At 37.4% G+C, this 26648-nt stretch overlaps 2 protein-coding genes across 4 annotated transcripts; one reads left to right on the top strand and one right to left on the bottom strand.

Moving 5' to 3' along the window:
- Positions 1-821: 821 nt before the first annotated feature.
- LOC102228300 (cellular retinoic acid-binding protein 1) lies at positions 822-10143 on the top strand. The gene is made up of 4 exons (XM_023332102.1): positions 822-957; positions 2926-3104; positions 3365-3478; positions 9133-10143. Exons 1-4 carry the CDS (start codon positions 888-890, stop codon positions 9184-9186), a joined length of 417 nt encoding a protein of 138 aa, XP_023187870.1. The 5' UTR covers positions 822-887; the 3' UTR covers positions 9187-10143.
- Positions 10144-10349: 206 nt separating this feature from the next.
- Positions 10350-26329, bottom strand: LOC102223476 (paired amphipathic helix protein Sin3a-like). 3 transcript variants are annotated; one of them, XM_023332100.1, is made up of 22 exons: positions 26116-26329; positions 23534-23758; positions 23226-23414; positions 22993-23099; positions 22533-22848; positions 22186-22440; positions 21947-22099; positions 20984-21139; positions 20779-20865; positions 20544-20662; positions 20230-20455; positions 19883-19999; positions 18999-19237; positions 18741-18924; positions 17292-17877; positions 16510-16679; positions 16200-16373; positions 16029-16121; positions 15059-15153; positions 13004-13211; positions 11850-12110; positions 10350-11766 (listed from the first exon to the last, which is right to left on the bottom strand). In XM_023332100.1, exons 2-21 carry the CDS (start codon positions 23717-23719, stop codon positions 11892-11894), a joined length of 3879 nt encoding a protein of 1292 aa, XP_023187868.1. In that variant the 5' UTR covers positions 23720-23758; positions 26116-26329; the 3' UTR covers positions 10350-11766; positions 11850-11891. The 3 variants fall into 3 exon arrangements, with proteins under 3 accessions (XP_023187868.1, XP_014326693.2, XP_023187869.1); XM_014471207.2 differs by having other exon boundaries at positions 10350-12110; XM_023332101.1 differs by having other exon boundaries at positions 10350-12110; positions 22186-22437.
- Between the last annotated feature and the right edge of the window lie 319 nt (positions 26330-26648).

Raw genomic sequence — 26648 nt, 5'->3', positions numbered from 1 at the left:
CAAAATTTTCTTTTGCTTGAGAAATATTATCTCTCAAATGATAATATTTTGCACTTTGTTTATTGAGGAAGAACGTACAAGAATCATGTCAATAAATATTTGGTAGATACATATAAACCTTGTCCAAATTCTCACTAACGGTTTGAACAAGGTAAGAGAAAATCACAAACATGTGATGTTTGTCAGACACTTGACAACATATAAACTTAAACAAAAGGTATTGGTATCAGATTGATACCAAAACTATTACTGACCAATAGGAACACAAATTAAAATGAATTAAAACCAATTCTGAAAATAAATGTGAGCCAAAATCTCCTCTCCGTATCTTCAAAACTCATTGTTATCCCTCAGTTTTGGTTGCCAATTTGGTTGCCTAAAGTTGGTTTGGACACTTTTTCTTCCATAGCAATCATAAAATTTGAAATTGTCTTTATATTTCTACTCTGGTTATCTTTGTCAGATATTAAATACATGTTTTTGTTTGTTTGATGATGAATTTCCAAGCACAGTTTTCAAACTTTAACAATCACAAGTTAGTTGTCAGTTGAAGTAAAGTCTATGTACAGAAAAGGAGCTCATTCAAGAGAAAGATTCTGGTTTAAATAACTGATAAATGTGACAATCTGCAAACATTAAAAGGTCTCACAGAGCAAACCACCAGCAAAGTGTGTCAATGTCTGTAAGTACATGTCTGTGTGTGTGTGTTGAGAGGAAGCAGAGGTGGAGGCGGGGTGGGGGGGTTTGGTCTGATGTGTCAGATCATTACGCCCTGGGAGGAGAGAGGGAGGGAGGGAAGAGATGGATGGAGAGAAATAGCCTAAAGAAAGGCAGCTGAGGAGTCACAGGACAGGAGGCGTCGGCTGGCACACAACAGGACGAGAGAAATGGCAAATTTTTCAGGCACCTGGAAAATGAAAAGCAGCGAGAATTTTGATGAGTTGCTCAAAGCTCTGGGTAAGTGTGTTTAGTGTTTTCTTTCATGTTTTTGTGTTTTAAGACGGCTATTTAAGACACATGGAAAAAAAAACTGTAGCAAGCTTTGTTTGCCCAATGATTAAACTGGAGAGATGAACTATTTACAGATTAAAACTTTAATATAAGAACTTTTTGTTGTATCAAAAATACACTGTTCACATAAATCTTCAGTGTTTTACTTTAACTCAAAATTTTTGATTTTTGTTATAATTAAATTATATTCCGAATAAAACCTGCAAGAAGCAAGACTCTGCCTAAAATTTTTTTGGTGTTTTTGGTGTATGCATTAGTGGAAGTGAACTCTTGGAAAAAGTGGAAACAGACCAAAGCAGTCTCACATCTCGCTCTGTGTCTCCCTGACAGAGGGTTAATAGTTTTTCCTCCCATTTGGAGGACAGAATTTATCACAATCTACAGGAGAGTCAAACAAAGTGAACAGCATCAACATTCCTCCCTCTCATCACCTTGTGCTGTGATCTCCATCGTTGCAACATCTGCTGATGTTAATCTTACATGCAGCTGCTGGTGGATCCTTGACCTTTTAAAAACAATAAAAGATTAACTGAAAGTGAAAGATTTTACTTTGGCATGGCTGCCTAAAGTATAAAAACTAATACAGGGCCTAAACTTTTGAACTCTTTCACATTTGTCATGTTAAACCCACAATTTTTTATGTGTTTTATTGGAATTTGATGTCATCATCCAACATAAACTAGTGAATAATTGTGTAATGGAAGGGAGATGATATTTGGTTTTAACATGTAATACAATAGATAAATTATTAGTATGCAGCCATCCAAGTCAAAGTCACTGATGTGTGGGGTTAGTTACCTTCCCCGCAAAGTATTTTGCATCTCTGTTTAATTCGGGTCCTGTCAGCAGATTCTGCCACCTGAGCCTCGGACCTCTGCAGTTCCTCCACAGAACTCTTGGACTTCCAGGCTCTTTCTCTGATTAATGCTATCGTTACCTGTCCTGTTGGTTCGCGTCTTCGTAGATTTCTGATTTTGCATCACATTTTTCATTTATCAAACTTGTCCCCTTCTCTTTCTGTGACCCAGTTCCTTAGTCTTCGCAATGATCCATGTTCTCTGATGATGTATGTTCAACAAAGCAATTAACGAACATTAGGGAACAGTTGAGACTTCAATGAGATTATCCCAGCAGTTGGATGAAGTAATTTGGGGGAATATCAAAATAAAGGCATTCCACATTTGTTAGAACCTTTTGTAGAAAATGTTGAAAACCAAGCACCGTTTCCTCTCCTCTTCACAACTAAACACCACCTTGTTGCTCTATCGCCTACAATTCCCAGAACACATCAAGGCACATGAAGTAAAGCCAAGTTTATCTGTATAACATACTTCAGCAACTATAGGCAGTTCAAAGTGCTTTACGCAATTAAACCAAAAACTTTTTAAAAATATTATAGTGGGATGAGATTTCACATCTTTTTACGATGATGTCATTTGGCACTATTCGAATAAAAACTGACTTGTTTTGACAAATAAAACAATATTTTAGCACACATGTCATATTAAAGTTCTATTTATGTTTCCTCTGGAGTCTAAAGGGCCACATATATAGCCACAGTGTGCCTGATTTGGCTCGCAGGCCTCAAGTTTGACATGTGCAGTAGCCAATTATGAAACAACCAATTAAGATTATATTTTATCAATACCCATCATCAAAACCATCAAGCAAATATATTAATTAAAGTTCCAATTATTATCACTCAAAGGCAGCTCTAAACAGGTGGGCTTTTAGCCTTAATTTAAAGGAAATCACTGTTTTGCAGTTTTATGAAAGTCTGTTCCAGATTACTGGAGAATAAAAACTGAATGAACTCATATTTTTTCACCGGAGTTAGAAAGGTAATATACTCTGTGTCAAGCAGCAATTTATAAAAGAAAACGGCTTGAACTGAATTTTGTGTCTGAATCTCAGGTGTGAACGCCATGCTGAGGAAGGTAGCAGGGGCGGCTGCATCCAAACCCCATGTGGAGATAAAACAGAACGGTGACCACTTCTACATCAAGACCTCCACGACTGTACGCACCACGGAGATCAACTTCATCGTAGGCGAGGAGTTCAACGAGGAGACGGTGGATGGCAGAAAGTGTAAGGTAACTCAAAAACCAACTGGTGGCAAATCTAAACAGGCACCAACAACAGTAAATACTCACAAAAATGTATAAACAAAATATAGGGTATGAAATTAAAATCTGCCCCTGAACACATCAAACTTTAGTTTCCTTATTACACTTTACAATAGAGCTACATTAAACTGGCAACATTCAAATGCCTTGTAGTTGAGTTTACTGCAGACAGGTGAAGCTGAAGGTGGAATTTCAGTAAAACATCTTAAACTGAATATCTTCTGCAGAGTTTGGCCACGTGGGAGACGGAAAACAAGATTTATTGCAAACAGACTCTGCTGAGCGGGAACGGTCCAAAAACCTTCTGGAGCCGAGAACTCAAAGGGGATGAACTCATTTTGGTAAGCAAATACTTCAGATAGCAAAATGGTGAAAAAAGGAGGGGATCTGGTTTTTTAGGCAGTGATTACACTATGAACTCTTCAGAATGGTCTCATTTATATAAAGCTCTTTGTTTGCTTTTCCCAATCTATGGTTTTCAAACACACTCATCTTCTTAGTGATGGATTTCGACCAGAATCTTAGACCAGATGTTTGGATCCTTCACAAAGTGACAGACTTGGAAATGGCTGCCTTTATTCACAGCGGGGCACAAAGCACAGGGTTTGGAAAAGGGAACGGTGTGTACTTTATTTAAAAAACAACTTGTGTGATGGGAATCAGATTGTAGAGAGGGGAGATCATCATGTATTTTTATGTGACGAAATATGCAGCATTGCAGAAGATGTTGTCTTTGATCAGGTCCAATGAACAGTTGTTTTTTTTTTTGTGATAAGATTCACCTACCTAAACATTAGTAATCACAGTGACCTCCAGAACTATTGGTACCCTGGTAAAAATGTGCTAAATGCCTTTAAGTAGAAGTCCTTTTTTGCTGTAGCTGCATAGTCTCACACTACAAACTGTAGCAAATACCAACTTTAACAATAAGAAAACTGTTTAGAACAAAAGAAAACATTTCTTATAAGTTTATAATTGTTTTCTACAAAATCACCAGCAGCACACCTATTTGTACTGCTAATGACTCCTACCAAAAAGAAATTAATACATGTTTTTGAGGGAGTTGGTAATTTAGTAGATCTATAAATGCATATTTTGTCTTTAAAATGGGACAAATGCTCATGTCATTTAAGTTTGACAGATGTGTGTTGCTCTTCATAAGTGATGTGATGCCTTCTGCAAATGGCTTCGTTTATCTGCTCTCGGGACAAAATCTTAAAAATATAACATGTCCAAAAAGTATGAGTTCATTTATCTAAGTAATCCAACACAAAAGTGAAATACCTGTCATAAATCATTACAACCTGTGTGATATTTCTTGGGTGTTCATTTCTCATAACTTTGATTATTATGGCTTTCAGGTAATTAATACCCAAATATGAGTTTCTGAGAAAGTTAGGATATTACATAAAACCAATAAAAAATAGATTTTTTTCTCACAGAAATGTCATGTTATGCCTTTACTAGACGGCTAACTTAACAGCTGTATAACCGACAGTCAATGATATGTTCCACGAGGACAATAACAAAACATCACTACAAAAGACGCTTTGCTGAGTCCAAGCACTTTAACGGAAAATTTAGTGGAAGGAAAAGTCTTTAAATGAGGATGTAATCTGGGACTTGGGTTATAACTGTTGCATTTCCTGTGAATGAGAAACTGAATGAGAAACAATGTCAGAAACTCTAATGTCATCTTTTCAGAGGCAAAGTTTAGCTTTCACTTGTAGAGATCCCAGAGTCTGGAAAAAGAGCAAAAAATGAGAATTGTTTGATGTCCACGGTGAAGTTTCCACAGTCATTGATGATTGGTGATTTTATGTCACCTTTTTGAATTTTTCTGCTGTGTTTCTCAAGTCCACAACAAAACAGTCATCTAGCAGGGAATTAATGAGAGCTTCATCTTTTCATTTTCATCACAAGCTTTATGGAAATGCTGATTGTATTTTCCCATAGGAAAATTCAATCAATACCTGCCCAAAAATATCAATACCTGCTTAAGACTGGTCAGCATACTGGCTTGACATAAACCCTGCGTAAATCTCTGATCAACAACTGAGCATGTATAGTCAGTATGTGGATTTACCTTTCAGCAGCACATATCAGTACTTAAAAAATTATGTTTTAATCTACTATTTTAATTTGCGTTTTCATTTTCTGAGCGCAATAGTGATCAAAGGGAGCAAAAATAAACACTAGAAATTTATCAGTTTGAATGTATTGAATCGATATCAAACTAAAACAATGTAACTATTTTTTGGATTCTAACTTAATCAGATTTGCCTGCATGTACAAAAAGATACATTTTAGTTCTTTCCAAATTACAATGGAAATTGTAGGTAAAGAAAAATGTAAAGGAAACAACTGTGAGAAGTAAAAAGAAGTTCATTCACTAACAAAAACAGTGTCAGTTCCAGGGAGTGTTTTGAAATCTCACAGCAAATTGAAAATGTCATTCATTTATCCTTCCCCCATCTCAGATTGTTCATAAACATGCCTTTATAAGTAAGGCATGTGTGAACAGAGCTTTATGATTTTTCCAAGGAAAACAAAAACCATACAGTTTTCTCATGGCTTCTATAAAGAAGCACTTTGGAAGGATTGAAAGTCTTGCAGACATATGTTTGTTGTTGCATTCCTCTATCATTTCATGGCCTTGCATCCATCAGAAACACGTCTGCTTCCAGATCCTGCCTTAAAAAATCTTGTGAGAAACCTATAAACATCTGTTCTGGGTTTACAGGCCAGATGGACATTAAAAAAACTAAAGCAAGAGTGAAAAGGCTGTCTGATTTGGCATGGATGGAGATCTCTGTGTGGACACTGACTCACCTCTGCAGAGAGGCAATCAGGGAAACATTTGGGAGAGGCAGCAATTTGGACTGAATGTAGGTTTTCAGATGTGACAGAAAGATTTCTTCTCTCTAAATGTGTTTGTGTTTAAGACAGGGGTGTGTTTGTCTGTTCATCTTGGAATGACAGACTATAATCTGATAGGCATGTTGGAATTGAATCGTTTGGGGGGAGAGGGAAAGAAAAATAATTTCACAACAAAAAGATCACAAATGTGAGAACAGAGGCCAGACAGATTCCCTAAACATAGGAAGATTGGATGTGCAGGCTCGGATGGTTAAAATAACATTTTTTTTTAAAAAAACCTAATTGTTAGGAAAAAATTCCAGTGCTTTTCTTAGCTTTGTCTTGCAACAACATGTTTTTTATTATTAATATGAATGAAAACCTACAGCATTGTAGCTGCCTTATGAAACATAAAAATTATGTTTGTGTGTTCTTGGACAAAGAGTCATTCTGCAAACCACTTAGATTAACATCAGCTTGCAAATGGACAACTCATAAAAGAAGCTGGCTATTAAAAAAACTTCTCTTGAAGGTTTAAATACCACAAGCGCAACTAAAGTATAAACATGTGAAATGGAATTAAAATGGCACAACCAGCCATTTGATTTCTGGGAAAAAAAATTAACAAACATCTGAGTTCAGTTAAGGTTGGCGTTCAACAGAGTAGCAATAAATTTCTATTATTTATTATAATTTCAATTGTACAGAATTGTGTGGAAGCTAGATCTAAATCTTGGGAAGCTTTTTTTTCTACTGCAGGAAAGAGAACAAATCAGTTAAATTAATCTCCAATTCTAAACCAGACACAGATCAAATGCAATTATCAGTGGCAGCAAAATTATTTAGACATTATTTAGAAAAATGTACATTTTTAGAGTTATCGTTCTAGCAAAAACTATTGTTCTAACACTGTAGAAAAAGCATTGGTTTTGTCAGCTAATGGTGACATAATGGTTTCTACTCTCAGTGAGGTCCACTGATGAACATAATGACCAATAAAGGGATTCCTGAGGGGAAAATAGGGAAACTAGTCTTTTCTATGCAAGCAACTATGCATGCATTTGGCTCATATTTTGAGTTCAAATGTATTCTGAATTAAATTACCTAAAGAACTAAAACAAAATAATTCCCTTTATCTATTTAGTAAGTTAGAAGCCAGGTGAATCTAGCCTGAATGAGGGGATGCAGCGTTGCATTCTCCTCACTGATGAATGGCGCTAATGAACCCTGATGTTACCTCCAGTTAATGACATCACACCCCTCTGCCAGATGGAGTCGTCACGGCTCAATTAATCCCCGCTCCAACCTTTCCCTTCATCCTTCCACTCCGCACCGCCTGGGGTAATGACACGTACTGTTGCTCTAAGCCTTTTTCTGCAACACTCCCTAAGAAGCCCATAAATCTCTGGCGCTCCGCTGTTTCACTTGTTTTGCTCTAGACAGCGAAACATGTGATGAAGAATGCAAACCTGACAGCTGCCGTGCTTAATTAAAGTCGATTTAAATAACAATGGCCTCTGCTACTGTCTGCCTGAGTGTTAGAGGACAGGTTTTAAAAAGAGCTTTGTCCATTATGGAAATTTCAGCATCTAACCTGTAAATTAACCAACAACAGGGGAGCAGCAGAGTTTAAAAATGTGGTTCAACTTTTTGAACTTATGATGATCTGATAAATGTATTTTGATGCTGAGGGGATTTAAGATCAGTAATGGATGTATATGTCACAGTTGGACATGTTGACTGAAATAAAACATTTTCTTTCTTAGCAGGAGGTTGTGACAATAAAACATCCTACATGATGAAAACGCTTTGGCTGTAGTGCTGTGAAGAATATTGTTTTATTATACACACTCTAAAAGAGTTTAATCTGCTCATTTACCCATTTTTATTATGCCTGACAAAAAAAGAAAAGGTTTTAAATTATACACTGCAAAACACAACATTCTTACCATGTATTTTTTACTAAGTACTAGTTCCACTGCCAGATTATGTCACTTAAAACTTAGAACTTTTTCATCAATATTAAAGGAATTATTGACTTGAATCAAGCTCTTATGGTACTGAAAGTTACTTGTGAATTAGTTTTATTTTATTTGAAGTGTAAGATATTTGCACTAGAAACCAAAAAGACCAAAAATACTTAGCAAGATTTAGTTTTTTGTAGTTTATAATTAATTTCTTCAAAAGGGGGCACTCCAGAGTTCTAGAGCACCACATGAATATTGGTATATGAACAGTGATGGTTTCTTTCAAATGCAGTTGTGTTCATTAGCAGTGTGTTTAAAAAAACAAAAAGACAAACAGCTCAAAATCCAAATATGAACTTCTCTGTGAATCAGAGATAATCATTTGTTTTATAATGACTTGGTTCAGTTCATCAACAAACTGCTTCCAGTGACTATATTCATTGGGAAATTGCAACCTTATCAGAACTTGTTCCTTTCAACAATAGGAGCTATGGCGTGGCTCCACATGGGCGTGTACTAATTGTCACAGTGCTCACATATAGCTGTGGCCTTACTTTAACCATCCTGAAGAAGATCATCAGCTAAGTCTTCATATCAGCTCTAGTCTGCTCCATTAAAAGAGGAGTTTTGTTTTTTCTTCTGGGTATTCCTGACTTTGGTTTCCTCCAAAAAGTATGAGATCATTTTATCAGAACAGCATAACATGTCCCAGATTTCTTTATTTTCCCCTCTGTTAAAACCTTTCTGATTAATGTTTTTGCTTTGCTCTGATTTTCAGTCATTAGCATTTATATTTGCTGCCTCCAACCTTAAATAAGATTAAACTGCTCTACAGTTCATGGCTGATCTACATTTTTCCTAAAAACATTGACCTGGTTAGGAGATGTAGGACTGCTATTATTCTGGCCCACAGCTGTTCTTTTCTATGCTGATGGGTGCTTGTTAAAGAAATCCTGACAAACATAAATACCAATTTACTGTGAAAATCATCTGTTTTACCTTGAAACTGGTTATTCTGACTTGAAGGGAAATGTTTGAGAGAATTACTTTGAAGCACATGTAATGTCTTCCAAATTGAGTAAGAATAAAGATCTTAAAGATTAACAAAAGTTTTCTAGGAAAATGATAAAGTTGTTATTCATTCTTCTTCCACTCTCATTTCCTTTCAGATCTTTGGAGCAGACGATGTGATCTGTACACGGATCTACGTACGAGCACAGTAGACATCTCCGTTCCTCCAAATTAACTCACAACTGACACCCTGTTGATGTCTGAAATTTAGCACCTTGCAAAAGTATATATAAACCACCAACTTTTTTTTTTTTTTTTTTTTACATTTTTTTAACTACAAGAAAAACTTGCATATTTTATTGTGATTGTGGATAATTGGGTAGTTTAAAAAATACCAACTTTTCCAATCTACAGAATATTTTTGCCCTGTCTACATAACATCCCCCAGCATGATACCATGCTTAACATAGTATTTAATTTGCTTAATTTAGGTTCACATGTCACATTTTGCATGAGGTATCATCTGTTCAGAGCACCTTCTTCTCTTCTGCTGACTCCAACATGGCCTGTGGCAAACTGCTTTGGTTTCAACAACGGTTTTCGTCTTGCTGCTCTTCAGTGAAGGTCAGATTCTTAGAATGAACACCAAGCAGATGCAGTGCTGACAGATTCCAACACCTGAGCTGATCTGCAACTGTGCCACTTTCCCTTTTCAGATAACAGATCAAACAGTGCTCAATTTGATCTTCAAATTTTGGGTTTTCATTTCAGACGCCAAGTCTACTTTCTCTACTACTAACCTGTCTTTAACTTTATCCCTGATGTCTCTGGTTAGTATATCTTTTTTGAAAATAATACCCCCCTTGCTGTCATAAAACAATGTTACAATTATACCCTTATCCCACCTTGAAGTGTTTTCTTGAAAAAGGCTAAAGAGGTTTGTGGCCATAATGTGACAAAATGTAAAAAAGTTCAAGGAGTATGGATACTTTTGCAAGGCACTTTAACCTTGACGGTGTGCTGCATTTTTGTATAGCAACGTAATTTAGAAAATAGATTTTTGCTTTTTCTTGTGCATAATTTTGTGGTTTTGATTTTTTTTCCCCACAACAAAGGCAGAACTAACTGGTCTAATCTGAATAAAAATGCTCAGAATGTTTGATGCTGAACCCTCCATCCATTCTTCTGTACACACATATCCAATGGAGATGAAAAGAGTCTTTTAGGGCAGTTTTGGGTCGTCATATTTGGACTATAAGACTAAGCCGGAGTATCCAAGGGGAATCCAGACAAGAACATGGAGAAAGAGCTAAACCAAGATAAACAGCTGACATGCAAAACGTGTTACTAAAAACCAAGGCAAACAAGTTTCTGTCTACTCAAAGGGTATTTTAATGCCAAACACCATACTAACACTCATGTACAACATCATATAAGTCAAAAGAAGTGACACATTAAACTAGGTGTAAACAATCTCTGTATGTACAATCGGCTCTCCCGGGACTTCCTCTGCATTTCTGTAACAAACACGGCAAATAGAAAAATAAAAACCCAGGTATTAAACTATTTCAAGATTGTCTGCAGCGGGTTATATTACTGACCGCTGCCTTTAGTGAACCTTCAGGAAAACAGACTGTCTAAGAAGTGATGCCTATGTTCATCTTAACTTCTCTGTGTCCCATGTAACATTTCATGTGTGAAATTAAATGATATTCTGTTGCACACATGTACAGTTTTAATGTGAGACTCGTGTTCCAGCATTAAATATATGACGGATTTCTCTCTTCCATCTAATTTCATCTAAAATATCAAAAACATTTCCAATTTTATTAAAAGGCAAAAAAGGGCCAAAAAAAGTCTTTTTATGGGCATTCAATATCCGCGTTTGTATTCGAGCAAGAAATACAAGTTAGCTTTAATAAACTATGACTCAAGAAATTATTGCTTGTGTTTTTATCCTTAAACTGTACACAATTCATAACGTTGACGTCTGAGATATCACTGACCCTCCTGCACGGATTGCAAATATTTTTGAAAAGTTCATTAACAAGAAAAAGTTTGAAGTGCTGTTCAGACTCAGCTACATTCAATCATCTTAAAACTTTTGTCCTAAAAACCGACAATAGAAATGCACATAAAAGGGATCCAATTATGTTATAAATGAGTCATTTTTTTCTCTCTTTTTTTTTACTAAACAAAAACACTTTGGGAAGATGTTCAGAAGACTAAAATTAAAAAAAGGTCTGTAAATAACCTTTGGTAAAAAAAAAACAAAAACAAAAAAACAGTAAAACTTTGCCTTTTCTTGATAAAAGTCTTTGCATCTTCTGGCTAAATGTTGACACTCAATATATATTTTTATAAACTGTATGCTACACACCAATGACACCTGATAAAAAAAAGAATCTAATTATAAACAACATATTTACAAGAAACATTTTGGGCAATTATAAATTACTGTTCTTGACACACAGAGCTGACATGGTACTAATGTCGACGAGGTGCCAGAAATGTTGAATACATATTTTTATACTGTATGTATAGTGCATCGTTTTGCTTTCAACCCCAACTGAAAACATTCAAAGCCTAAAGAGGTTTACAGCTGGAGTTAACAGACCATGAACGGTTTTATCCTTCAGTTGTTTAGTTTTGGTGATGAGAATCTTAATTCAACTTTAGCCCAGATGAGAGAAAGAGAGCCGCTTCCAGTGTTTTTATCGAACCCTCTTAGCACTTTGATGGGTGGCTTTTTCCAGTATATTTGTTGCAGGATTTGCAGCAAAACTCTTGAACTAGAAAACAAACAAGTAAAAACCAATATCGTTTGGCAGCAGAGTCCAGTTTTGGAAGGTTGGGAAAAAAAATAAAAATTCACCTCTGGCAGTTTTGACGTGTGCAGGCGTTTAAACTGTTTGAACTACAGTGTCCTGTACTGCACCCGGTACTTGTTGATGTTGAGATAGTGGAGGACTTCAGGGCTGCAGGTGGTGGTGCATGACAACAGTCCCTCTTCCGCATCTCCCATCAGCCACTTGTGAGTGTTGGTGGCCATTTCAGGCGTCACGTGCTTCTGGGCCCAGGAGTCCAGCCAGGTCTGGAAGCGGCCATGCAGACGTCTGTTCACCCGCTGGTGGGACTAAAACCACACAAATAAGAGGGAAAAAAATAAGAAAAAGTACAGAAATTACTTGAGAAATCGTCCGGTGACTAATTGGACAGTTTTCCACTTGATCTGTCCTGATCATCCAGGCTGCAACTGAAAATCTATTTGTTTTTTTTAAATCTGACCATTGAACGAATTACAACCAGGAATAAACATAATTAACAATCAAACACATGTCTGATTTGACTTAATTATTTACTATAAAACAACACACACTTGAACACAGACTGGCAATGTTGGGGTTCAGCAACCAGTGTTCTTTTTGAACCTGAACTATTCAGAGGCATCAGAGCTCCTCATAAAACCCAGGCTGGAAACAAAAAACGATCAATCCTGTCTCGGTACATTTCATGCATCTGATATGTGTTAAAGACATCAATTGAGTTCATGCAGAGCTTTTTTTCCCTTTAAAATATTAAGTTGAACACAGCTGTTATTTTTTCTGAAAAAAAAAATCTAGAAGCAAAGAAAACTTTTATTATGAAGTCTGGAAAACAGTTTGTGAACTATAATCTGTCTTGTGAAAGACTACAGAAAATTGCCTTTTTTGAGTGTTTATATTCAAGGTAATGATTAATCGATTTTCTCAATAATCAAATCTTCTAATCACTTCATGTAAAATCCATGCAGAAAGACTGAACAGCTGTGTTCCAGCTAAGGACTTTCTTGCTAAAAGACAACAGTGGTGATCTTATAAAAAAACTAATTAGCAGCAAATGAGTTTAATTAAGTCAATTAAGAATTAGCAGCACCACCTGTAGCTATTAAAAGATCCGACAGCGATTATCAACTGAGTGGAAAAAGTGATTACATTAATGATTATATTTAATTTAGAAGAAAAAAAGAGAAAAGCTGCCTGTTCTCACCTGATGAGCTCTTGAAAGCGCAGTGTGCCTGTACATGTAGTCCTCTGACTTGCAAACGTAAACCATTTTGTAGGAGTTTAGTTTGAACATGCACTCCATCTTCAGCTCACTGCTGCCATCCTGCGACTTGTCAGAGGAGCCTTTAGTGATGCGTTCTTGCTGCAGCTGCTCCCATCCTCTCTGGCATTTCCGTATCCGTCTCAGATTCCTTAAGAGGAAAATACAAAAAACCATATTAGATTATATAAACAAACAGAATTGAGTAAAAAATACTCTGCAATCTGTATCATACATATTGATGAGTACAATTCTTTAAATCACTTTTTTATATGTTGTTGACACAATATGCAGGCAAAAAAAAAAAAAAAAAGAAATCATATTTTAGAAAACATAATTTTTCCAACCAACGCATTCCAACTCACCAAGTATCAGCTTTAATTTTTAGGGAGTCAAATCATTCGAGGGAAATGTGGATCTAAGGAGCAGCAGAAGCACGAGTCGTAATAATTCTGCACTGTGCTCTTACTTTTTTGCACAGACACATTGTTCAGATTTAAAAAATAAAATTAAAAAAACTAAACAAGTGTTGATTGATCCCATTTTTGTGCAGGAGCCAAAACAAATGCAATTATTCATCCCACTGGAATCAAGGTTTTAAATGTGTACTTACCACTGAGGGGATAGATGAGTGAGGACGGAAGCCGAGAAGCATTTTTTTTTTTGCATTCAGGGCTCCACTTAAAAGACATGACAGTGAGGCCAATTTATAAAATAAACTGTTGAAGAGAAACACTAGAAAACTGCTGCCTGACATGTACATATCTGAAATATGTATTGAGAAGGATGAAACGTGAGGATGGAAACAGAACTTTAGGAATTTCCCTCCCATTGGGAATCTATGCAATGACTTATTTCTTTAATCAAATATGCTAATAATCCCCTCCACATTTGATGATACGGAGGAAAAAAAAAAGATGGCTCCGATGAAAAATTATAGCCAAGAACCAGTGAGTTGAGAGAAAAAACACAACAGTGAGTGATTTTTTTGTGCTTAAAAAAATGAAAAACAGCAGAAAGATTTCAGAGGCAACATTCCATCTTTCTAGCGTCAGGAAAAAAACGACTATGAACAAATAATTTAAACATCCATTTTATTAAACCCTACTTTTCTGTACAGATTTTTCAGACCACTTGTTTTACCAACATTTTTTCTATAAAACAAAACAAAATGATTACAATAATCATCATTATCTGACAGAGATGAAAAATATATTTTCAAAAGCTGCAACTGTGGTGTGTGATTTACACCAGCAGACCCTGGCCAGGTAAGAACACCTGGCCATTTAAAGTTGCAAACAGATGTCAAATACAACACTGTATACAATCACAAAGAGTATGACAAGATAAAAAAAAAAGACCTCGCTATTCCCAGATTTTAGATTTGAGTTAAGATAGTAAAGTTAATAGTTTGGTCTATCAACCAACATTAAAAGAACTTAAGAAAAACTGAAATTTAACTTGAGCATTAGGAAATCAGCCAGAAAACTAACTGGTGCATCTCTCATTGAATTGCAAAGTGAAAAATCCAACTCATTCCTCCATTTCTTTAAAAAGAAAAAAAGTTTCAACTTAATCAACCCAAAACAATATTTTTAAAAAGTCCTTCATAATAAATAAGATTTCTGTTTAAAAAAAATAAAGTAAATAAATGAATAAGTAGATTTTCTTTCTAAAACGATGACCAAATAAAGTGCAATCTCCCATGAAAGGCAGTGTTCCATTTTTAGAAGTGAAAACAACACTAAGAACTCAACCGTTACACTGTGGTAAACTCTAAACTCCTGCAACCCGTGTGGTTCTCTTACTAAAAAGGTAGAGCTTACAATGTCCACATTATATTTGATTGTAAAAAGCTCTGCATGTCTGGCCTTGCATTTATCTCTGGTAAAGAGTTGATTTTGGCGGCTTGTTTGACATGTTGTAAATGATGCAACAAGAGCCTCAGAGCAAAGTCTGATGAGCACAGACAGGAGGGAGACATGTCTGGAGTCTCACCTGGGGAGGAAAACTGGTTTCTGGGCCAAATGCTCACGTAGCTCCGGAGAAGCAGAATCTGAGTTCAGGTACCTGCTCACGTAGTCTGACCATTTCTATGTAGAAAAAGAGGAGAAAACAAAATGAAAACATTTGAAAAATTACACATATACAGTCTTGTTTTTTGGCTCCAAATTCTTAATTTGTATTGTCCCATTCTAGAATATTATGGACAAAAAAACCCCATAGCATCCAAAAATGGCCGACGATTTAAATTATTTGAAAACTCAGACATTACACCAAAAAAAGAAGGAAAAAACATTCTGCATGCAGATATCTTTGTATCTCTGTAAAGATGACTTCCTTCAGCCAGAATCAACATGCAACACCACAGTGATGAATATTAGTTGATCTAATACCGATGTTGGAAATCTGTAAAATATCAGCCAAAAAATTATTATCAGATTTTATGGGTCTGCATCTATAATCTTTGATACTGGTTAATAATAAATGGGTCGGCTGTTCTCATACCTATTGTTGTGTTTGACTAATACCACCTAATAAAACCTATTCTAAGATTCCAAAATACAAAACGAATAATAAAAATATGCATGATTCATGCTGATATCGCATTGAGTCAATATCAGTATTGTCCCATACTCAAATATGCAATATCGGTATCGTATCTGAAGTGAAAAAGTTGTATCGGGACACTCCTAGTAGCTAACATCATCTGTAAACTGGGATCTTTGCATGTAGATTACATTTTTATGGACAGAACAGCAATATTATAATTACTACCATGACACACAACTCATGTCTCAGCTTTCTACAAAGTTTAACTGGTGAATGTTCTCACTAGAGTGCAGGTAAATACACAATACTTGGCAGCCAAAATTTGATTTTTTTTTAAAAGTATGTATCCACTTGCCAACCTGCAGATTAAAATGGAGAAGATAAAAAAAAGAAGTCTAATCTTTTTGATTCCTACTTCTGCATCTGTTGGCTCATCAGAGTTCTCCTCTTCTGTGTCCAGCAGCTCCATCGCCACGCTCACAGATCCTCGGTTCTTCATGAACATCAGCTGTGCAAAACAGCAGCAGTCAGTGGCTAATCTCCTATAAGGACTGCTGTACAATTCTTTTAATGTCCTGTTTGATACCTTGAAGCAGTTTTCATCTGTCATCAGCTGCTCCGCTTTCCGCTGGTAGGCCCCTTCTGCTGTAGCTCTGGATGTCTGTGTGGAAACAGCGCCCCCTGTAGCTTTTTTGGCACTTTCAGCCAGGTACATGTCAGTTACACGCACACATATGTCATCGGTGACGAGGTGCTGGAGCTGAAAACACATTGGTTTTAGTATGCAACACATGTCTCAAGCCAAACATTAACTATAAACAACAACAAGGAAAAAAAGGAACATTTAAAGGGAAAAAAAGAACATTTCTTTCTGCAGTGCTTTTTATAGTACTGACCTGCCGGACAATGCTCTGGATTAGCTTGTCCATGGTGAAGGCGATGTAGGCGTGGATGGTAAACATTTCCCTCAGGGAGTCCTCGTACTGAGCCGGCTCCATGTTCCCGTCCAGAAGATTTCGCACCATTTCCAGAAACACTGAGTAGTAGTCTTCAACATCAACATCCACTGCACACAAAACAACATAGACACTGAGTTACTTGGGTGTAGACTGTAATATAAGCGGCACCATAACAGAGTAGGGAAATCATAAGTTAAGCTCAGTGTAAATAAATGTATTTCATTTTAAAGTTTGCTTCTTATAAGTTATGGTAAAATTTTGTCAAACATTTTTTTTAAGAGTTCTAAGATATAAATACAATTTTATTCAGTCCATACAATGAGGCTGCGACTTGTCCTCAGTCCAGCTAAATAAAATGAGCTTAGAGCCGAAAATATTACACAACCTTCGAAAAATTATAAACAATTTCTTTTGCTGTAGTATATATTTTTCGTAAATATCTACTACAAGAAAAACAGATCTTAAGAAAGACTTGTATTTTTTGTGTTAATGGTTCATGTCTACTTCAAAACAATCTGATATTCAATAAAATTATTTTACCTTAGGGTTAGGAACTGGGAATAAAATTATTTCAGGAAAGCATGCAATCTCAATGTTGTTAAATATCATAATGTTTAAGAATACTGTGAGCATTAGCAAACTTAAGTGGACTGAAGACCCAGAAGCTCTGTGTGAGTTAGATAAGAGTGCTAAAGATAACGTTTAAAACTCGTTCTTACTCGGCTCTTTCATCTTCAGCTGGATGGCTGGGTTTTCGTTCTTGTCCCTTTTCAGGCCCAGCACGTCCTTTTCCCACTCTCGCTCGCGAGTTTCCTCCTCAATCTGCTTCTCGGCCTGCCCGTAAATCCGCAGCAAACGGGAGCAGAGGATGTGATGAAGGCGGAAGAACACATACCAATAGTTGTTCACAAAAAACAGGTTGTAAGCGTCATCTGTGCCCCGCATCTTTTGAGCTGCCGTGTTGGAGAACAAGAGCTTGGATTTGGATGGGCTGCGGCCTGGCAGGCCGTTGTGCTTCTTGGGGCCGTCCTGATTCGTCTCCATTTCTTCTTCTTCTTCCTCTTCCTCCTCTTCCTCCAGGTCGGAGAGCTCGCCACGTCGCGCAAACAGAAGGTCGGGGATGAAATGATTGATTATCTGTTTGATCTTGAACTTGTCTTCTTTCTGAATGCCCACTTGTCTTTTGACATGATGAATGATGAGAGCAGCGGCATCCTCCAGGATCTGGCTATCGTCGTAGGTCTGCGTCATGTGAGGGCCACTGGGGGGCGGGGCGGCGGTTTCCTCCGAGGCGTGCTCCTGGCGCTACAGGACACAGCAGAGAAAACTGAAGTCAGTTTTGAAGTTTTTCATTTATGTCTTACAGAAGGTAACAAACATAAACGACACAATTTCACAACTCTAGTTTCCCTCTGCTGTAGAATGTAGTTTTTACACTTACACTCCCTTATTGGTCTGGATCCTATATATTTTCAGCTTTTTATTTACAGGACTTATAACATACATACGTTCTCTGAATTTTAAAAATAAGAATCTGGTGGAAAAGTTTGAATTTACCATGGATTTTTTTTTCTAATTCTCACAAGTTCAAATGCAAAACACATCAGTGACTGAAGTACAAGAACAATGAATACTACAGTGGTAAAATTGATACTTTAGTTTCAGATTCCTTCTTGAAATCTCATTTTATTTTTTCATTATGGTTTTTCAACTTTACCTCAAAAGAAAATCTGTTTTGATTTGCTCTCAAATAATTTTTTTGCATTTTGTTTATCTAGGAAAAATGCACCCAAATCATGTTATTTTGTTATTAAACTATTCTGCAGATACTTAAAAGCTTTGTACACATTCTATCCAAAGTTTGAAGAAAATAATTAAAAGGGGGGGGGGAACACAAAAACATTTTAAACTCAGAAGTTTGACAATTTATCAAGCTTATTCAAACAATATCTCTATCAGTATTGTTACTGTCGATGCAGTTTCTGCATTTACTTGGTATCAGTTTGATACCAAATTAATATGCAGTATCGCACACCTCTAGCTTCAATAACATACAACATACATATACATACTGTATGTTGTTGGTTTATATACATATACCAACAACAAAAACCTCCAAAACAATTGTAATCAAGTACACATAGAATAAAATAATTAAAATTACTTACATCTTCATATAACATCTCAATTTCATTAAGTAAAGACTTGGAGCGCAGCACTTTGGTGTCATTCTGTTTGAAGTTTATGCCTTGATGGTCGAGTGACTTCAAGTAGTATTTCTCGTTCTGTTCCCGCCAGATTTTGTTGAACCCTCTCTGTGCTTCTTTCCACTCTTCTTCCTTCATTTTTAACCTGAATAGGTGATGAGACGCGTAAGGATTCATCAGGCTACGGCATGTTGGGGAAGTTAAAAGTGAGACCATTACCTTTTCAGAACGATGGGTACAGACACGGCGGGGTTTCTCTTGAGGCCGTCAATGATGTCGGGAGCTTTGTCGCCGTATATCCTCTGAACGGCTTTGCGATGAATGACCTCGGAAGAGCCGCCCATCGTGTTGTCCAGCCTGAATCGCAGCTGCTCCTCAGCCGACATGCGGGAGAGCCTCTTTTGCACCGTCTCCAGGGCTCTTATTGTGGCGAGGTTGTTTTCCAACACAATATCCAGCTGCAGAGAATACAGTGAAAAACATTTGCTCTTTTAAAAGTGTCAAGTTGTCTTTGGTTACCCGGACGTCAAATTGAACAGAAAAAAAAAAAAAATGTTTTCCATGTTTTTTCCCCAAGTTACAATTACAAATCGCAAAGCCTTTTATTGTGATTCTATGTGACAGCACAATACAAAGCATAGCCTACCCACAAAATGCTATTTATGGAGAAAAACACAACCTGAACACACAATCACTCAAATAGCAGAGGCAGTATCATGCTGTGGGGATGCCTTTCTTCAGCAGAGACGGGGATTGGTCAAAGTAGACTAGAGAATGGCTAAAGCAGAAATATAGGGTAATACTGGAAGAAAACGTTCCCCAATTTTCACAGAAAACCCCCCAAACATTTGAAATTATTATCCAATCAATGTGTTTAACCCTTTAGGATAAGATATGTCGACACATATTTTATTCACTGAGCCTGCTGAGATCCATGTCACCTTCGGTTTTGCAGTGATAGTTCTATTTCGTCACCTTAGAATGACGTGCTGCCTTGTGTTGGTCCTTCTCACACAACTCCAATAAAATACATACAAGGTTGCTAAGAGACAGAATATGACATTGAACCAGATATGCAAAAGACCAGAATGATTATTCCTCACCTCAAAGCGCTCATCTTCACATCTGTAAATATGCTCCTCATATTGAGTCTTCTTGGAGCTCACAAATGTGGAATCCTCTGACCAGGATGGAAAAGACACCCAGGTATCATTCAAAACCTAAAATAAAGAATTTAATTCAGATTAACAGATAAAGGATCAAATAATTTCATTCATTTAATTTCTTATTCTAGTCAGTAGACATTCTGTCACACAGAAAAGAAAAAAAAAGTTTAATATCTAAGCGTATCTGACTGCAATGACTCAGATTTAAGATACACAAGAATTTTTTATTTTTTTTATCAAGTTGTCTTGGTAACATGATGGGACATATTTAACTCATCTCTAACCTCTCTGCACAGCGGTGTTCTTCCTGTGCACTTAGGTTGCTGATAGCTCTTTGGCAGTGCTCTGTAGCTGGACCCCAGCCTCTTGCAGGAAGCATAATCAATCTCCATGGCGATGCCCTCTGTAGAACGCTCCTTGGGTAAACTCTCTGTGTGGCTCAGCTCCCCGTGACTAGATTCACGGTAGCCCAAGAAGTTCTTAAACCAAGTAAAAAGCTCTGGGAATTTTCTGTGAAAATACAAGGATAGCCTTGAGGTTAACGTTACTAGATTAATGTCTACAGGTATAAGAGGTATCCAAGAAGCCACAGATTTACCCAAGAAATGGGATGACTAGCTGGACCAGCTCAGTGCGAGAAATAACTTCCTGGTTGAAGATGTGCAGACATCGGAGGAAGTTGTCATATGCCTCTGAGCTCCGTAGAGCCTTCTTCACCTGCGTTTTATTGTTTCAGCAAAGCAAGTTGGATTTTAGATGATTTTTATCATAAACATTAGCAAAATTTTACTTCAAGCAAGATTTCTTGAATTATTAAATATAATAAAGCTGACCTTCTCAAAGAACATAGTTTCAGTGCTTGTGCTGAGTTTACCGCCTTCAGCCATGCCGTGGGCCTTACCGATGACAAGAGCCTTTTTCTGAAAAGGTTAAACATGTTTCATAAATTAAACATTCAGTAAACTATAATTCATAGCAGAAAGTTAAACCTTTATTTTATTTTAAACATCCATAAAAGTGATAGGTGTCTTAGTGTACCTTGAAAGGCGGTGTGGATCCCACTCCAGCAGGTCTTCTGATTGGCAGACCATTTTGGTTCAGTCTCTGTTTGCTGTTCAGCGAGGGCCTCTTCACTGTGGGACCGTGATCATTACGGACTGACTCTGCTCTGTCTGGAGGACTCTTCCCCAACAACTACACAGAGAAGTGCATATCACAACCAAAGACAAAACAGAAAAAAAGAACAGAAATCCAAAAGTAATTTTGTGCCAGAAAACAATTCTGAGAAACTAAATAAAAAGGAATTCAACCAAATATAAACCTTCATGTTAAGTAAAATATCTGAATTAAATCATTAAATTTCAAATAAAAGCTTTAGAATTTTCTCAAGCATGCAAGACAAAGACAATGTCTTGCATGTCAAACAAAATGTTTGACTTAATATCCTCATTCTGGATAAATTGTTATGAAGTTCTGAACCACAGAGACTCTGAGGCTTGGTTAAGATTGTTGAAAGTTTTATCTCAGTTAAATTTCAATTATGAGTTAAATTTAAAACACACATTATTCCAGCTTCATAATTTTGTACCCTGCTTGACTTGCGCTGGCACTGTTGGCTCTGGTATGCGAGTCATAGTGCAGTTAGCAAAGGCCTTTACACAATAACATTGTAATCACACATAAGTTGTAGACAAACACCAAAATTCCAGTTATTTCAGCTAAATATATTAAATATAATTTAACTTTGTCACAGTATGGTAATTTAATGTTGTTGCCAAACAAATTTAAGGCATAATTAAATGGAATTTAAGATCAATTTGGGAAAATCTGTAGGTATTTAAGATTGCTTCTTCTAAATCTTTAACTTTTGAAGATCCAGTGGTATTTAACAGTAGAAGATAATTTTTTATTAGATATCCAGTGACTAATAAAACACTGACCCAGTTAATTTTGCATAACTAACATTTTGCATAAATGTTGTGGCTGCATTCAGAGACTCACCACTGAGCTGTTTGCATCTGGCAGGAACTGTCCAAATTCTGACAGTAGGTCCTCTTGGTTCTTAAAAAGTCTCGCCACTTGAGTGTAAACCTCCTGTTCAGTCAGAGCTGGTGTGTAATTCCCCCCAGCCTCTTTAGCATTCCGCTGTTCTTTCTAAAACATTCAGAATCCAAAGAAAGCAGGAGTGAGTTGAACGTTCTTCGGAAGTTCTAGAGATTTTCAAATTTCACATTTTTCACCTGATAAGTGTGCAAGATTTCCAGGAAGGCCTTATAGATATCCGGCTGGCCCTGGAAGCGGTTCTTGATCTTGTTGACGTAATTTATGGCATGGTTAAACTCCACAGGTTGGTTGTTCTGGAGAGGTGGCCCGCTGGACGGGGTGCTGCTGACGGGAGTGTGGGGCTGAACTGAAGGAGAACGTGGTGAGGCGTATGACGGGATGGATGGATTCGGCTGGCTGGTGGGTGTGTGGGCCGGAGACTGAATAAGCTGCTAAGAGAAACAACAACGCAAAAATATGTTATGCCACTAAACCACCACAAGCTACCTATCTTATTCAGAAGATATGTGAATAAGTATTCCACCTTGCTGGCTTTGTTTAAAGCAGGTTGAGTGGTGATAGTTGGGGTAGTGGTGGTGTGCAGGCTGGTCTGTGGGAGACTCTGGTGTTGTTGGAGGCTAGTTGGTTGGCTAGATCCCCCAGTTGTTGGGATGTTTTGTACCGATATTCCTTGAGGAGTTATGTAGTGTATTTGACCAGGTGTGGTTACGTTCACCAGATCGTTGGTTTGAACCTCGATCTTATAACCAGGCGGCAGGAAAGTGTTAAAACCCATGATGAGATCTGGGTGGCCCTTAAAGAGCTGCGACACACGGTTAATGACTCCAGGAGTGTCGATGCTGCAGAAACAGAATCAATGACACCGTATTATCACCTAAAATACTTTTAACTAAACTCTAAAACATCAATTCTGAATGTGAATTTGAAACACAGAAGTATTATTGTTTTTTTTCTCAAAATCAACCGAAGAAAACAAAGCTGACCTCTGGGATTTAAACTCTTTCATAATGTCGAGAAAATCATTATAAACTTGAGGTTGATTCCCAAACTGCAGTTTCACTTGATCCAAATAAGACAGGGCATCTTCAACCTACAAAGCAAAAAGTTAAAATATATTAGCATATTCCCTGTTCTGTTTTTTTGTGGAAATACATTATCAAACAAAGTTTTTTTTTTTTTTTTACATATTAAGCCAAAAGCATTTGGTTGTTCAAACCTTTAACCGCTGAAACTGCTGTTGCTGCTGCTGTCCTTGCACTGAAGCTATGGGTGTGGGGGGGTGAACATGACCTGGGACCACTGCAGGTCCCTGAGACTGCACAGCCAGGCTATGTGTATGAGGCCCAATATGTGGTGTAGCATTGTTGTGCCCATGTCCACTTGTGCTTTGAGGCATAGTAGGCACCTTTAAGGTAGAAATAGAACAGAACCAAGTAAATACTTGTTGCATAAAAAGCAAGTTTCTAACTGTCATTTACTTTTAAAAAAATATGTTAGAATGTAAATATTTGCCCCATATCATACCTGGTAGGCCTGGGGGAGAGAGTACTGTATACCAGTTGAGGGCTGCATGGTGTCTGCAGCAGCCTCAACAACAGGTGGGGCCGGGACAAGGGCCCGTTGAAAGCCTTCTCCAATAGCTTGAACTGGGGGACGGCGTGGTTGCTGCTGCACAAAAATCGGTTCTGGGTCTTCTGCACGTCTCTTCATGGTATACACATACTCAGACTAGAGCATACTTTACTAGAGCTTAAAGGGAAAAAAACACAAGAATACTCCTTAAACTTTCTCACTTACTGTCTAAATGTAGTCATTAGGGCAGTAAAGGATTTAAAACCGTGAAACAACTCTCCAAACGCCCACTGACACACCTCAGAAAACAGTGGACATCGCAACTGTCCGTGTTGCTGGATTATTAGCCTATTATTAGCGACACAGTGAGCAATATTTTTCAGCTGGCAATGATTCATAGGATAGGTGTCATTCGTAGCAAGCAGAATTGCACAATATACTAAATTGTAATCGCCATTTCAATAACAACAGTCTAGATTCTGTACAGTACTGCATCCTAAGTACTGAGGAAACACAATCTACGTGCCAATGATGTATTTGTTTATTTAAGGATTACATTTGTCTGCATCATAGTAGAGAACATTCTTCCTGGGTCCACACCAAACATTATAATTAAATCACCATTTAGAGACATTACAAAACAGCCATTATGTTATTTTTTAGACAAACAAAATTAAATTAAACGTTTCAAGAGTAACAACGTCTTACAAACGTTACGAATAGACATAAAATTTATTACCATGCAAACTATTTCAGCAATATCAAAACTAAATTAAAAAAAAAAAAATATATATATATATATATATATATATATATATATATATATATATATATATATACCAACAATGGGATTTCACTGCACTTTATAGTGAAAGAAAATTAAACTTTTAACAACTAAAAAAAAAGCCAAATGGTTTGGAGATCATGACAATGAGTGAAAAGTGAAGCAGATAATTGCTACCAATATCATCATAACAATCTCAAACAATCACAGAATTTCAACTGCGTTCATTTTACCCTACACAAATAAACTGTAAAATGTACAATTTTAATTTCTTTTAAAGCTTTTTCAGATGGGATTTTATTTCAATATTTTGCTACTTCTAACTCACAATTTCTCATAATTGCTGTTTAGTTTAATATTTATTTGAGATTAATTAATTGATCAGGTGGATGCACATTAATTCCCGTGTCTTTACATTGATCTAGATATGATTTGTTTTCTGCCTTTTCCAGTGGCACCAGATACTGGTCAAGCTATTTTATTTTACATTGGTTATTCAACCCTTCCTTCGTGCTTTAAATATATCTTACGTTTCTTTTTCTTTTTACAAAATAGAACAGCTGTACATAGAAAGTAATTTCTTGACGGTCCCTAAGTAAACGTCATCGGATTTAGCCAGAGGAGGGTAGTCTTTGTGCCTCATTGCCCTACGCCACCGTCTGGGAAGAACACGGTGTTAGAGCGTAAACGTTTCAGTCGCAGATAGTGTGTCTTTGTCACGTCTAGCTTCGGTTTTTCTTCTTCGAAACGAGAAGCAAACACGCCAGACGGCGAAAGGCTGCGATATCAGTACAGCAGCGCAACAAAAAACCGAACATTTATCCGATTTACGCCTCCATTTTTGCTGGCACTGTCGCTCGCTGCAGCGCTCTCATCTCCCCTCCCCCTCCGTGCTAAACGCCGAGCTATCCGTTTTCGGCAAGATGACCGCTTTCGCTGGTCTGATGGCTGACGTTGACTTTCGTCCGTTTCAGTTTATGTGGCAAGCAAGTTATGATGGTGTCTATAAGTTGGCAGCGAGACAGAACCAGAAAGTACTAACTTGTCACTGTCGGGTTATTCCTGAAAGAGCACTTTATTCAAACATCTGATGAGCTTAACTGACATTACCCTCTCCTCTCTGCTGGGTAGAAGACATGTAAGAAAACTTACTTACAGTCGTACAGTAATCGATCGTTTTAATTGTCACTTTTCGTAAACTGTACACCACGGTGCCTGGATTAAGTTATATTGATAGTCATTCATTTAGCTAATCTTAAGTATCGTTAGCTCACGAAGACCGCTAGCAAGCTAGCAGGCTAATGCTTGCGCTTTCAAACGTCGCATACGCGTTCAAATAAGCGTTAAATTTGCTGATAAAGTTTCCAAAAACAGAGTATCTTTCAGCAACAACAGTCTCTTAACAAAACCCACTTAAACATTGAAGTAGAAAAGGCAAAAACCAACTAACAGTAAAATACATCAGGTTAGCCTGCTTAACGCTAGCCTCTCGGCTAATTCACGTTGCTAGCCTCATTGGCAACTAGCTTTAGTAAGTTCTCGGCGCTGCAGCCTAACGTTGCCGCTGCCGAATTCCTCAGTTTTAAGATGGAATAAAACAGAGCGACACGATTCCATCACAGCCGACAAGCGACTGGCGCCTGCTTAATTTTTACATCTTTTCGGCAAGGTTATGTTGCTGCTGGCCACCTTAGCACAACAACCAAACCCCATTACCACAGGAACCCTCGGCTAACATAAATTAACTTACCTAGATCGGCTGCCAACAACTACAACTTTGCACTGCGATGTAAAGGCTCCCCGACTAGAAAACTGCTACTCCAGCATTTAACAGGCGGTGATGAAAAGAGAAGGAAAGTTTTGAGAAGCGTTAGCAAACGTAAATGTGAAAAATGTAACTGACTGTAGTGGCTACGTCGCTAACAACAGTGTATGTATGAAGCGCTGTTCCTTGAACATAGGGGCGTGGTCTGCTGTGAAGGCGGCAAAGTCCCCGCCCACATCGAGCTGCGATTGGTCAGAATTCCAGAATGAAAACAAATACAGTAACGCTAGTGAGCAACAATCTCGCTAAAGGCATCAAAATAAGGGTTATGAGCGCGTAAAGTGCGAGGATAGCTGTCAAATAGATTTTCATGCAGACAGGGACGAATCAGTTCCCGATGTGCATGTGGCCGTAGAGGTGCAAAGGACACCCCACTCATCCTTCACACCTCTGATACTATTGCTTAAGTTGATGTAAAAAACATTATTTTGCAGTATTTTGTGTAAAAAGAAAAGACA

Source organism: Xiphophorus maculatus, chromosome 4 (assembly GCF_002775205.1).
Source record: "Xiphophorus maculatus strain JP 163 A chromosome 4, X_maculatus-5.0-male, whole genome shotgun sequence".
Taxonomy (NCBI): domain Eukaryota; kingdom Metazoa; phylum Chordata; class Actinopteri; order Cyprinodontiformes; family Poeciliidae; genus Xiphophorus; species Xiphophorus maculatus.
This window is presented reverse-complemented; position numbering and strand designations above follow the sequence as displayed.

What these genes read in the sequence shown, in the direction of transcription:
- LOC102228300 (XM_023332102.1), top strand. Translation starts at nt 888, where the DNA reads ATGGCAAATTTTTCAGGCACCTGGAAAATGAAAAGCAGCGAGAATTTT. An exon ending in TGAGTTGCTCAAAGCTCTGG is followed by an intron (nt 958 to 2,925) that starts GTAAGTGTGTTT and finishes TCTGAATCTCAG; the next exon opens with GTGTGAACGCCATGCTGAGG. An exon ending in TGGATGGCAGAAAGTGTAAG is followed by an intron (nt 3,105 to 3,364) that starts GTAACTCAAAAA and finishes TATCTTCTGCAG; the next exon opens with AGTTTGGCCACGTGGGAGAC.
- LOC102223476 (XM_014471207.2), bottom strand. Translation starts at nt 23,719, where the DNA reads ATGAAGAGACGTGCAGAAGACCCAGAACCGATTTTTGTGCAGCAGCAA. An exon ending in CTTTAAACAAAGCCAGCAAG is followed by an intron (nt 22,441 to 22,532) that starts GTGGAATACTTA and finishes TGTTTCTCTTAG; the next exon opens with CAGCTTATTCAGTCTCCGGC. An exon ending in TTGAGATGTTATATGAAGAT is followed by an intron (nt 17,878 to 18,740) that starts GTAAGTAATTTT and finishes TGTGTCCTGTAG; the next exon opens with CGCCAGGAGCACGCCTCGGA.